Source organism: Mobula birostris, chromosome 2, assembly GCF_030028105.1.
Source record: "Mobula birostris isolate sMobBir1 chromosome 2, sMobBir1.hap1, whole genome shotgun sequence".
Classification (NCBI taxonomy): domain Eukaryota; kingdom Metazoa; phylum Chordata; class Chondrichthyes; order Myliobatiformes; family Myliobatidae; genus Mobula; species Mobula birostris.
The window spans coordinates 154,339,852-154,354,173 of NC_092371.1; the positions used below are offsets into that span (position 1 = coordinate 154,339,852).

A 14,322-nucleotide genomic window follows, 5' to 3' on the forward strand; every position below is an offset into this window, starting at 1 on the left:
AGTAATCTTCTAATGGCACTACCAGGACAATTACCATGACAACAACTTTTAATTTAGATTTAACAAGCCCTCATGAAAAAATGACATTAACAGTAAAAGGTCCAATTACTTTAATCTTCATAAAATATGTAAACATGTTTTATCCTTGTAGGTTTTAAATTTTCATTCTATTAGAATATTATCATCACGCAATCTCCCTTTCCATTTAGTCTCAAATAACTGAAATGTATTGGACTACGAAGCTCACCTGTGCTGATCAGCCATTACCATTGGCATCAACGTATAAACTGCGGTTTCATTATCTACAAGCACAAAATACCTGTGGTTATTTCAGCTAAAAGAAACACTGCTACATTAATACATTAAGCCCACTGCTTCATCAGATTCAAACATCTTCTCTTTACACAGAGATATTCTTTATTTCATATTTTCATTTCTGTATTTCCCCATCCTTATTTTCTTATGGAATTTGAAATAAATGTTTGTAGTAACACAAGTTAAGTTTAAGAACCAGGATTCCTAACTTTTGTTCTTTCAGCTAAATAATAAAAGGTGAACTAGCTTAAGTCCCTTTGTAAGGAGAAAAATGCATTCAATTTTCCACTTCAATGATATCTGCTGTAGAGTACATTAGCAGAGTATGGGGCAAGTGCATTTACTGAAACAGAACAGACAGATGCCTATACTGTATTCACTCGTATCACACCACTCCTGATTTAGGAGTCCTTAATACAATGCCTTAAGAAATCAAAGCACAACTTTAAGAGTCCAACCTGATTTTAAAACTTCACACCATGACCAAATCCCATTGCAAAGCTTTCACACTGCATACTGCCCAAAGTTGTAACTTTCTCCTAATGAGTACAATGCAAAGTTCAAAAGCAGATTCTGCAAGATAGAAAAGCATGTATTTGACTGTCCTCATTCACTGAGTAGGCAAAACAGTTTGTGGTCAGCATCATTCTAGAGTAGTAGGTATCAGCTGTTGTAACAGTACCACTTCACTAACTTGGGGTAGAGACAATTTTAGAGTCTAATGCTTAATCCACTCCTGTCATTTCCCTCACAGGAAGCGCCTCACCTCAATCACTCTCATCCCCGAAGTCTGCATGCTTCACTAAATCTATCATAAAGCAGCTCCTGCCTCACTTCATATATTTTCTGCAGCTGGCTCAATGTAGAGCACTCTGCCACTCTGCCATGTTGAACTAGTATTACTTTATACAATGAATTCACATTTCAACTTGGATCTTAAAAGAAAACATGAGTTTTTTTGGGGGGTATTCTGATATTTGAGTTTAAAAAGCGAGTGAGATAACTACGATTCAGGGCTGTGTTTAGATTTTTGTTTGGGCCACAAGTGTGCAGGCGGAAGAAGCTGATATGTGATTTCTTTAGTTCAATTGAACCTAAGGTGCGCACACATCTATTGTTACTAGCGCACAAAGGAATTTAAACTGTACGCAAAAGGTTGTTACCATCAACCTCATTGGCATGCAAATATATTTCATGATCATAATCAATCACATTTCCTTTCCCAGTTTCTCATGTAGAAAGGGTTTCTAGTTATATTAACAGCAAAAGGATAGTGAGTGATGAAATTGGTCCCTTAGAGAATCAGAGTGGATGGCTATGTGCGGAGCCAAAAGAGATGGTGGAGATTTTGAACAATTTCTTTTCTTCGGTATTCACCAAGGAGAAGGATATTGAATTGTGTAAGGTAAGGGAAACAGGTAGGGTAGTTATGGAAACTATGACGATTAAAGAGGAGGAAGTACTGGTGCTTTTAAGGATTATAAAAGTGGATAAGTCTCCGGGTCCTGACCAGGATATTACCCAGGACCTTGAGGAACGCTAGTGTGGAAATAGCAGGGGCTCTGACAGAAATATTTCAAATGTCATTAGAAACGGGGATGGTGCCGGAGGATTGGCGTATTGCTCATGTTGTTCCATTGTTTAAAAAGGATTCTAAGAATAAACCCAGCAATTATCAGCCAGTGAGTTTGACATCAGTGGTGGGTAAATTGATAGAAAGTATTCTTAGAGATAGTATATATAATTATCTGGATAGACGGGGTCTGATTAGGAACAGTCAACATGGATTTGTGCGTGGAAGGTCGTATTTGTCAGATCTTATTGAATTTTTTGATGAGGTTACTAGGAAAGTTGACAAGGGTAAAGCGGTGGATGTTGTCTATATGGACTTCAGTAAGGCCTTTGACAAGGTTCCACACGGAAGGTTAGTTAGGAAGGTTCAGTCATAAGGTATTAACATTGAAGTAGTAAAATGGATTCAGCAGTGGCTGGATGGGAGACACCAGAGAGTAGTGGTGGATAACTGTTTGTCAGATTGGAGGCCGGTGTCTAGTGGTGTGCCTCAGGGATCTGTACTGGGTCCAATGTTGTTTGTCATATACATCAATGATATGGATGATGGGGTGGTAAATTGGATTAGTAAGTATGCAGATGATACTAAGATAGGTGGCATTGTGGATAATGAAGTAGGTTTTCAAAGCTTGCAGAGAGATTGCCAGTTAGAAGAGTGGGCTGAAAGATGGCAGATGGAGTTTAATGCTGATAAATATGAGGTGCTACATTTTGGTAGGACTAATCAAAATAGGACATATGTGGTAAATGGTAGGGCACTGAAGAATGCAGTAGAGCAGAGGGATCTAGGAATAATGGTGCATAGTTCCCTGAAGGTGGAATCTCATGTGGATAGGGTCGTGAAGAAAGCTTTTGGTATGCTGGCCTTTATAAATCAGAGCATTGATATAGGAGTTGGGATGTAATGTTGAAATTGTACAAGGCATTGGTAAGGCCAAATTTGGAGTATTGTGTACAGTTCTGGTCACCGAATTATTGGAAAATTGTCAATAAAATTGAAAGAGTACAGAGAAGATTTACTAGAATGTTACCTGGGTTTCACCTCTTAAGTTACAGAGAAAGGTTGAACAAGTCTTTATTCTTTGGAGCATAGAAGGTTGAGGGGGGACTTGATAGAGGTATTTAAAATTATGAGGAAGACAGATGGAGTTGATGTGGATAGGCTTTTTCCATTGAGAGTGGGGGAGATTCAAACAAGAGGACAGAATTGAGAGTTAAAGGGCAAAAGTTTAGGGGTAACATGAGGGGGAACTTCTTTACTCAGAGAATGGTAGCTGTATGAAACGAGCTTCCAGCAGAAGTGGTTGAGGCAGGTTCAATGTTGTCATTTAAAGTTAAATTGGATAGCTATATGGACAGGAGAGGAATGGAGGGTTATGGGCTGACTGCAGGTCGGTGAGACTAGGTGAGAGTAAGAGTTCAGCACGGACTAGAAGGGCCGAGATGGCCTGTTTCCCTGCTGTAATTGTTATACGGTTATATGGTGTTGACAACGTGGAGTTTGCAATAATTTGTCTGCAGATACTCCAACAGGCTTACTTATACTGCTTTTATTGAAGAAATTATTCAGTGCACACATTGCTGTCACTGGGCAAAAGAATTGCACAGCACAAGATTTTTGCGCACACTGGCCATTACAAATTAGAAAGAACATTGGTCAGGCCCTACCTCCACACCTCCCCCTCACCACCACCCTGGGGTCAACCCCACCCTCTCCTCTCCACTCACCCTAGGGATCAGGCATCCTATCCTCTTTCCCCTGCACTGAACTGGCAATCAGACTCCCTTTCCATTGCTCCCCAGACCTGGGCGATCAGGCCACCCCTTTAATTTTCCCCCACCGCCCTGGGGGTCGGGTAGGGTCAGGTCAACCCCCCCCCCCATCATTACAATGGGGGTCAGACACCCCTTCTGATTCCTCAACAACCCAGGTGTCAGACCGCTAATCCTTTTCACCCACCACCCCGGGGATCAAGCCCACTCTCCCCTTTTCCCCACTACCCTGGGGTTCAAGCCGCCTCTCCTCTTTCCCCACAACGGGGGTCAAGCACCTTTCTTCCTTCCCCCCGTCCCACCACCCACCACCGTGGAGTCAGAATGCCCGCCGCCCGCCCTGACCACCGTGATGGTCAGTCCCCACACGTTCTCCTCCTCCACTGCTCGAGGGTTCGTACCACTCGCCTCCCCCTGCGGGTCCCGCACATTCTGTACCTTCGGGAAGCTCCACGGTCCGAGCCCGCCTCAAAGAACGGGTCAGCCGGTTCAACTGCTCCATCGCCCGCTCCATCATCTGCCGACGTAGCAAGTGGAAGAAAGTACGGCCCGAACTCTGGCCTCCCACCCTCCGATCAGGACCTACCACCGCTCCGCATCGTCCGGCTCACGTTCAAACCACAAGCCGAACCCCAGGCCGTTCGTGCCGTCTTCGTCATCACACTTCCGCCTCCTCCGCACACGCCATTGGCTGCAGCACCGACGCGAATCAGCGCGTGGCACTGCGTTGTTTTGGGACTTGTAGTTTTCAGTAGTCTCCAATGAATGATGGAAGTGGGAGTTCGCTAAAAAGTCGTTGGTTTCAATACTTGACTCTAAATCTCCAATTATCTTCTTTTGATTTGAGGTCATCAGAATCAACCGTGCAATTTCTGCGTGTGTGCAAATTTACAATGAGCTGTGTCCAGCACCCATACGCTCAACATTACCTTTCTACAGGTTTCAGCTCTTCCTCGCCAGTTGTGCGCCAAGTCTCATTCATCCAACAACACAGTTCCTGGAGGGCAAACTAAAAAATGTCCATTCATTTGTTCAAAACCTTTACTGGCGCTGCTTTTCACAGTCTCTCATTCACTCCTACAACCCAGTAAGATTTCTGCACTCTGTGAAAACATACACATTCTTTCGATTTCTGAATGAACATTTAACAATTATATATTTTTCTCACCCCTTATGGGCGATGTATATGTGTATTCCTCCCTCAATCTCAGGTCCTCTGCCAGAGGCATGGCAGCCTCAGGGTTCGGCGCAGTATCTTTGCTGTTCCTAGTAGTGCGCTATTCTGGACTGAGATCTCAGATGCTGTTCCTGCGATTTGTTAGAGCCATCCTCCCAATCCAGGTGTCACGCTCCAAGTGCTCCTATCACAACCGGGATTTACTCTGGCTTTAACCTTTCACGTCCTCTCTATCTGCTCTTTCAAGCCCTGGTATTTCTCCAGCTTCTCATATTTTTTCTTCCCGATATTACTGTCATTCGAGATTGCTACATCTATTACTACTGCTCTCTTCCGTTATTACTATGTCTGGTTGATTGTCCAGTACCTGCCTATCAGTCTGTATTTGGAAGTCCCACGTGATCATAGCTCTGTCATTCTCCACTACCTTCACGGGTGTTTCCCATTTGGACTGGGGAGTGTCCAATCCATACTCAGAGCAAATGTTCCTGTACATAATTCCTGCAACTTGGCTGCGCCGTTCAGTGTGTGCTGTTTTTTGCCTGCGTCTTGCACCCTGCTACTATGTGCTGGATCGTTTCAGCAGATTCTTTGCACAGTCTGCATCATGGGTCTTGTCTGGTTTGATAGATCCTGCTTCTATTGCTCCTGTGCTCAGTGCCTGTTCTTGTGCAGCCATGAGCAGCACCTCTGTGCCATTTCCAGCCATTGGTAGGACTTTCTTATGTCAGCCTCCTCTGGTATCTGGCGATGGCACATCCCATGCAGCGGCTTGTCCTGCCATGGCCTCTGGTCCTTTGGCTCTGCTTCACCCACTTCTATTTCCATATCCACCGCCTGCTGTCTGAGGTATTCTCCAAGCAGGTCATCCTTCGGGACCATCTTCCTGACACACTCATAGATGTTTCGCTTTTCTTCCAGGACTATGGCCTTGACACTTCCGAGTCCCCATCCTCCTTTATTCCAGCAGGTGTACAGTCACTCAACTTCCGACTTTGGATGGAATCCTCTGTGTAAGTAATTTCCAGGTCCTTATGTCAATGGCTTCTAGTTCCTTACTTGGCCAGCAAACTATTGCGGCTGGGTATCTGATGACTGGTAGGGCAAAAATGTATTGATGGCTCTGATCTTGTTCTTCCCATTCAACTGGGTTTTTGGGACATGTCTCACACTTTGGAGGTACTTGGATGTTGCAGCCTTTGGCTTCCACATGCCTGCCAGATACCCAGGCATTTGTAGATGTCCTGTACATCTAGCATGTGGCCTTCAGGTAACTCAAATCCTTCAGTTTTTACAGGTTTGCCTCTTTTCGTGACCATCCAGCTGCACTTTCCCAGTCCAAATAACATCCCAATATCTCAGCTGTACACCCTTGTCAGGTGGATTAGTGAGTCAATGTCTTATTTCTGGCATGCAGCTTGATGTCATCAATGTACAGGAGGTGGCTGATGGTCACTCCACTCTTGAACCTGTACCCATATCCATTCTTTGATATGATCTGACTGAGGGGGTTCAAGCCTATGCAGGACTGCAATGGGGATAGCGCATCACCCTGGTACATTCCACATCCGATGGACACTTGTGCCATTGGCTTTGAGTTAACTTCTAGCACTGTCATACAACAGCCCACCGAGTTCTGATGAAGGTCCTTAGCGTCTTGTTGACCATGCATGGGGCATCGAGTTGTACGCTTCCTGGTGGTTGATCCAGGCTGTGCTTATGTATATACTTACTGTCGTTCACACTTTTTCTATTATCATAGATTGCATTGTACTGCTGCCACAAAGTTAACATATTTCAGGACATATGCCAATAATATTAAACCTGATTCTGATTCTGATAATGTAGTGACCAGAAGTGAAATATTCTGAAATATTATATGCTATTTTTTTCTTTTTGTTTATATTAACATAAACATGGAACAGTACAGTGCAGGACGGGCCTGTCAGCCCACAAAGTTGTGTGGAACCAATTAAACCAATGACTCCTAATTAATCTAATTCCTCTTTCCCACACATTGACCATATCCTTCTCTTCTCCATGTATTTGTGTTCCTTAAACACTTCTATATATCTGCCTCTCCCACCACCCCTGGGAGTGCATTTCAGGAGCCACTAATCTCTGTATATCAACTGCCACTCTGGAGAAAACAGCCTCAGAATTTCCACCCTCACCTCGTAGCATAAGATCAATTCATTACAACAGTTATTGAAGTCGTACAAGGTAAAATAATAACATAATGCAGAATAAAGGGTTACAGTTACAAGAGAAGGTGCAGTGCAATTAAAGAGTAAAGCATAAGGTCATAATGTGGCAGAGTCCATGGAGGGGAGGTTGGATTTTGCAAAGTGCTGAGTTGTGGCAGGCATTTTTTGCACTCTACAGGCAGGACAAATAGATGGGCAGTTGGTATACACATAGATGAGTATGTAGTGAGTCTGTGAGGAAGGGCAAGCAGATGATGGGACAAAATTGCAGTCAGTGGGATGAAGTAAAGTGTAACATGGGGGCTGAATCAAAAAGGGTGATGAATCCAGGACTGAAGGTGTCATATTTGAATGCAGCATCCAAGGTAGGTGGGGTAGCTCTGTTAGGAAAACATGTTTTCATAACCTTAGAAAGAGTTGACATCTTGTGTAGAATCCTTGTGTGTAGAGTTGAGAAAATGTAAGTGTGAAAGACATTGATAGTGTTATATACAGGCTGCTGAACATTAGCCAGGATGTGGGCTACAAATTACAAAAGGAGAAAGCAATGACATGTAAAAAGGGCAACGTTACGACAGTGATGGTGACCTCAATATGCAGGTAAACTGGGAAAATCAGAACACCTATGAGATGACTTTTTAAACCAGCTTGTGGTTGAACCCTCAAATGGAAAGGCAATTCTGAATTGCGTGTTGTCTAATGAACCAGATTTGATTAGGGAGCTTAAAGTAAAGGAACTCTTAAGAGGCAGTGATCACAATATGATAGATTTTGTAAACTCATCCAGGAGGAAGTTAGAACAGCTGTGGATGAAGAGAGATCTACCAAAGCAGTGGGCATGAAGCAGCAGGGAGCTTGGACCAGATGGAAGCAGGCCAGAGAAAGGAGAGTGACGTGACAGCGAGCAGAGCCACATTGAATTATGTTCCTTGTCCAGGCGTATGACATTTTGCCCAGACCATTAAACCTGCATAGCTGGGGGAAGGTAGATGCCTGTTCAAGGAGAGAAACGTCTGAGTATGTCCTGAGCTGCTGCCTGAAAGCTCTTGGAGAGGACCAATACTGTTGGAGACATGGCCTGGTATTGAAGACCCCTGCAGAGGCAATCTTCTCAAGCCTCAGTAACAGCAAACAATCTGAATCCTGCAAATGAGCCATCACCTTTGTGAGAGATAGAGAGCAATCACAAGCATGAGTAAAGCCACCCACAGGGATTCTAGCATCTGCTTACGGCTGGCAGCTCATGACTGACCTGCAGAAACAACTAAAGGTCTCACAGCACATCATCAAAACCACCTTGAAACCAGACATCCTCCTGGTCTCAGAGGCAGCAAAACACATCATCCTGCTGGAGCTAACAGTGCTGTTCAAGGAATGTCTGGAGAAGGCCTGTGAGAGGAAGTGGAGAAAACCTCAAGATGGCTCTGGATGAAGAGAGCCAGTCATTGGGGATCTGCAGCACATGCTACCTGAACACAAGTCGTCACTTGATCAACCATAGCTGGGCTGTCTGGGTGAGGGTGTCTGATGTTGAAACACTTGAAACACCCAATGACCTGAGATTACATCACTGATGATGTGTTCAGAGCACCGTGAAATGTATTCTTCAAATCACTCTGCAGTTTGAGGGGGAGAAGATAAAATTAGATGTACAGTATAAGAATCAGAATCAGAATCGGGTTTAATATCACTGGCATATGTCATGAAATTTGTTGATATGTGGCAGCGGTACATTGCAAAACGTAATAAAAACTGTAAAATACAATAAGAAGAATATATATTTTAAAAAAGTTTAATGAAATAATAAGCAGTACAAAAAGACAGAAAAAAAGTAGTGAGGTAGTGTTCATGGGTTCAATGTCCATTCAGAAATGTGATGGCCGAGAGGAGGAAGCTATTCCTGAATCATTGAGTGTGTGCCTTCAGGTTCCTGTACCTCCTTCTTTATGATAGCAATGAGAAGAGGGAAATTCCTGGGTGATAGAGGTCCTAATGATTGATACCTTTTTGAGGCATTATCTCTTGAAGATGTCCTGGATGCTGACAAGGTTATTGCCATGATGGAGTTGACTGCGTTTACAACTTACTGCAGCTTTTTTCAATCTTGAGCAGTGCCCCCCTCCACCACCAGTTAGAATGCTCTCTGCGGTGCATCTATAGAAATTTACAAGTGTCTTTGGGGATATACCAAATCTTGTCAAACTCCTAATGAAACATAGCCACTGTCATGCCTTATTTGTTACTGCATCAATATGTTGAGCCCAGGATAGACTTTCAGAGATGTTGACACCCAGAAATTTGAGATTGCTCTCTTTTTCCTCTTCTCATCCCTCAATGAGGACGGTGAATGTCCCCTCATCTTACCGTTTCTGAAGTCCACAATCAATTCTTTGGTCTTACTGATGTTGTGTACAAGGTTGTTGCTGTGACATCTCTCAACTAGCTGATCTATCTCGCTCCTGTATGCTTTCTTGTCCCCATCTGAAATTCTGCCAACAATAGTTGTGTCATCAGCAAACCTACAGATGACATTTGAGCTGTCCCCAGCCACATTGCCGTGGGTGGAGACGGAATAGAGCAGTGGGCTAAGCACACATTGTTGAGTTGTGCCAGTGTTGATTATATCAGCAAGGTGGAGATGTTATTTCTCATCTGCATAGACTGTGGTCTGCCAGTGAGGAAGTCAAGGTTCAAATTGCTGAGAAAGATACAGAGGCACAGGTTTTGGAGCTTTATTACACTGTATCAGAGTTACAGTGGAGTAAAGAGAGTTACCAAAGCATGAGAGAGGAGCCAAAGATGATTGGAAGGGACACTGGTGGGATGGCATTTAATATACCAAAAATTGTTGCAAGTTAGAGAATTGGGAAGCTTTTAGAAAGCAATAGAAGGCAACTAAAAAAAAAGCCACAAGGAGAGAAAGATGAAATATGAAGTTAGGCTGGCTAATAATGTAAAAGGGGATACTAAAAGACCTCTTCAGATACTTAAAGAGTAAAGGAGAGGTGAGACTGGATATTGGACCGTTGGAAAATGTCACTGAAGAGGTAGTACTGGGGGATAGAGAAATTGCAGATGAACTTACGTATTTTGTGTCAGTCTTCACTGTGAAAGGCACTAGCAGTATGGCAGAAATTTGACAGTGCCAGAGGGCAAAAGTGAATGTAGTTGCTATTACTAAGGAGGAATTGCTAAGGAAGTTGAAAGGTCTGAAGGTAGATAAGTCAATGGGACCAGATGGACTACACCCCAGGATTCTGAAAGATGTAGCTGAAGAGATTGTGGAGGCATTAGTATGATCTTTGAAGAATCGCTGGAATCTGGAATGGCTGTGGAGGACTGGAAAATTGAACCGTCACTCCACTCTTTAAGAACGGAGGGAGGCAGAAGAAAGGGAATTATAGGCCAGTTAGCATGACTTCAGTGGTTGGGAAGCTGTTATTAAGGATGAGGTTTTAGAGTACTTGGAAGTACATGATAAAATAAGCCAAAGTCAGCATGGTTTCCTTAAGGTGAAATCTTGCCTGATAAATCTGTTGGAATTCCTTGAGGAAATAACAGTCAGGATAGACAAAGGAGAGTTAGTGGATGCTGTTTACTTGAATTTTCAGGAAGCCTTTGAGAATGTGGCACACATGAGGCAGTTTAACAAGATAAGAGCCATAGTATTACAAAAAAGTTAGGATATTGGCTGACTGGCTGGAGACACAAGTGGGGGGATAAAGGTGGTCTTTTCTATTTGGCTGTTCGGTGATGAGTGGTGTTCCTCAGTGGTCGCTGTTGGGACAACTTCCTTTCATGTTATATATCAATGATATGGATGACGTAATTGGTGGCTTTGTGTCCAAGTTTTCAGACAATATGAAGATAGGTGGAGGGGCGGGGAGTGTTGAGTAAGCGGGGAGTCTGCAGAACTTGGACAGGCAAAGAAGTGGCAGATGGATTACAGAGTAGGGAAGTTTATGGTCATGCACATTGGTAGAAGGAATAAAGGCGTAGGCTATTTTCTAAATGGGGAGAATATTCAAAAATCCAAGGTGTAAAAGGATGTGGGAGTCCTCATGCAGGATTCCCTAAAGGTTAATTTGCAGGTTGAGTCAGTGGTGAGGAAGGCATATGCAATGTAAGCATTCATTTTGTGAAGACTAAAATATAAAAGCAGCGGGGCGGCGTCACGTGATGACGTGGGATTGAGACGTGTAAATCCAGCTCTCCCGTAAAAAATCAGCAAAGTACCGTTTAAACAAAGTAAAGTTAATAAATACTTTCCGAAAACTACTTATAAACTTCGTAAGACTACTCTACGATATGCCTCATAAACCGCAACAGAAGAAGTCTGTTGTTGTGAAGTCGCCGCGAGATGGGAAGAAAAAAAGGCCTATTGCAGCGATGGAGCCTCGGATTCAGGTTGGATCTCCTTCAGAGGAGACACATTTTATCTCTGGCGTAGAAGAACAGGGAGCAATGGCGGCGGTAGCGGTCTCTCGGAAGAAAATGCCGGAATTGCGCATGCGCAAACCGACACAATTTAAACTACAAGAACCGACGGCCACGGCAACTGAAAGTGACTCAGAGTCAGAACTGGATATCGCAGAGAATACAGATGAAGAAGAGGAGGAAGAACTGGAAGAGATTGGAAGTAAAGGAGACGATGGAGACATAAGAAAAGCTTTATTGCAGTTAACGGCTGAATTAAGAAAATTAAGAATAGAGGCTAGAGACGTAAAGATGTGCTATGATAAAGCTATGAAAAGACAGGATAAAATGGATAAGAAACTTCAGAAGATGGAAAGAACAATCGAGCATATTAACGATAGAGTGGAAAAAACAGAAAATAATGTGCTTGTCTGGAACATGGAAAGAAATTGACTCTTGGAGAAACTGGACATGTTGGAAAATTTTAGTAGACATAATAACATTAAAATTGTTGGTCTCAAAGAAGGTATAGAGGGAGATAATCCAATAGAATTTTTCAAAGATGGATCCCGAAAACCTTGCAAATGAAAGAGGAAGACCGATCAACTGAAATTGAGCAGGTACATAGAGCTCTGAGACCAAAACCACAAGATGACCAATATCCACGATCAATTTTAATCAAATTCTTAAGATTTCAAGACAAAGAAAGGATTCTACAGACGGCTGCCCAAGATGCCAAGAAGAGAAAAGGGCCACTGATGATAGAGGGAAGAACATTTTTTTCTACCCTGACATAAGTTATGAACTTTTGAAAAGAAGGAAGAAGTTTAATCCAGTGAAAAAAGCTCTATGGGATCACGGTTATCAATTTATATTGCGTTATCCTGCAACCTTGAAGATTTTCTTGCCTGGTGGAGAAAAAAGATTTTTTGACGATTACCGGAAAGCGGAGGAGTTTGTGCGAGATTCTTTGAACATTCACCAGATACAAGAACAAACTTAGGGGAGTGAGATGGATTGAAGATGAAGACTGGATCAAGGATTAGGCCTGTTGAATTTTTAGGCGGATGAATATATAAATATATTATTAATTATATGAGGGAGGGGAAGAAAGGTTAAAATTTGAGGAATATTTGCTGGGAATAATAACATTAATTTTTTTCTATATATATATATAATTTTTTGTTACGGGGGAGCTGGAAGAAACACTGTCCAATCGCTACATTATTCATGTGTGCAAGCATGGCAGTAGCCACAACCCGCACAATGGAGGGGGGTAGTGTTGTGTATCTTTTCATTCACAACATTAGTGGGGGGGGGGTATTTTGTTTTTTCTTTTTTTGTATCTTATCCATCTTTTTTTTTCTTTTTGCCTGGATGATTGGGAGGGAAACACATAGCAACATGGTGAAGTTCAAAGAGATTCCCCAGGGAACTATGAGAGTTGAGAAGCTAAATAATGTTTTAGATTTTAAGAGATAAATGTGTAACACTTTTGAATATTTGGAGCCCTTATTTATAGCTCCGATGATGAAGATCTGGGTTCCTTGGGGGAAAGTAACAAATACATATGAAATTTATTTTTATCCCATGGAGCATGTGCAAACCTTCCAATATTCAGGTGGTTCCTTTTTTTTTTCTTTTTTTTCTTTTCTTTTCAGGTAGGAGAATATATCGGGGGGGGTTAAGGAGAGGGGGAGGGTAGATTTTTTTTTAAGTATCACTTGAAAACTCAATAAAATTATATTAAAAAAAAATAAAAGCAAAGATGTAATGCTGAAGCTTTATAAGACACTGGTGAGGCTTCACTTGTGTGAGCAGTTTTAGTCCCCTTATTTAAGAAGGGATTTGCTGACATCAGAGGGGTTTCAGAGTAAGTTCATGAGAATGATTCTGGAAATAAAAGGCTTATTGTATGAGGAACAATTGATGGCTCTAGGCCTTTACTTGCTGGAATTTAGAAGAATGAGGGGGGATCTCATTGAAACCTATTGAATATTGAAAGGCCTGTACAGAGTGGTTGTAGTGGGTGAGTCTAGGACCGGAGGACATTGCCTTAGGATATCCATTTTGAATGGAGATGAGGGGGAATGTTTTTTGCCAGAGGGTAGGGAATCTGTGGAATTCATTGCCACAGATGGCTGTAGAGGCCAAGGCATGGGATATATTTAAAGTGGTTCTTGATTAATCAGGGCATCAAAGATTACGGGGAGAAGGCAGGAGAATAGAATTGAGGGGGATAATAAATCAGCAATAACAGAATGGCAAGGCAGACTCTCTGGGCTGATTGGTCTAATTCTGCTCCTATATCTTATGGTCTAACAGTTGCAATACCAAACCATGATGCTTTTGGTGGGGTATAAATAAAAATTGTTGAGAGTCAAAGGGGACAGGCCAGATTTCTTTATCCTCCTAAGGAAGCTGAGGTGCTGCTGTACTTTCATGACCATGTCATCTTTGTGGTTGGACCATGACAGCTTATTGGCAATGTTCACTCCTAGGAATCTGAAACTTTCAACCCTTTTAACTCAGCACCATGGATGTAAACAGGAGTATGTGCTCTGCCACCACCCCCACCCCCTGCCCCACTTCCTGGAGTAAATGACCAACTTGTTTGTTTTGTAGACATTGAGGGAATGATTGTCAATGACACCACATCATTGAGCTCTCATTCTTTTTTTATGTACTCTAAGACATCTTTATTTCATTTAAGGCCACTATGGTGGCAGCATCTTCAATGATGTAGATTAAGTTAGAGAAGAATCTGGCCACACAGTTGTGAATGCACAGGATCTGATGACATAGCTCTGTGGGGCACAAGAGATGAGAATCATTGTTTTGGAGGTGTTGCTGCCTATACAT

At 42.6% G+C, this 14,322-nt stretch overlaps 1 protein-coding gene across 9 annotated transcripts in view; it reads right to left on the reverse strand.

The window, feature by feature from the left end:
* Window positions 1-4,301, reverse strand: part of hace1 (HECT domain and ankyrin repeat containing E3 ubiquitin protein ligase 1) — a 78,698-nt gene extending 74,397 nt beyond the window's left edge. For all 9 annotated transcript variants that reach the window (XM_072250388.1, XM_072250367.1, XM_072250395.1 and 6 more), the window contains exons 1-2: window positions 4,099-4,301; window positions 248-302 (exon numbers count right to left, since the gene is read on the reverse strand). In XM_072250388.1, the coding sequence (XP_072106489.1) occupies window positions 248-302; window positions 4,099-4,177 (134 nt within the window). In that variant the 5' untranslated portion in view covers window positions 4,178-4,301. The remainder of the gene's footprint in view (window positions 1-247; window positions 303-4,098) is intronic.
* Between the last annotated feature and the right edge of the window lie 10,021 nt (window positions 4,302-14,322).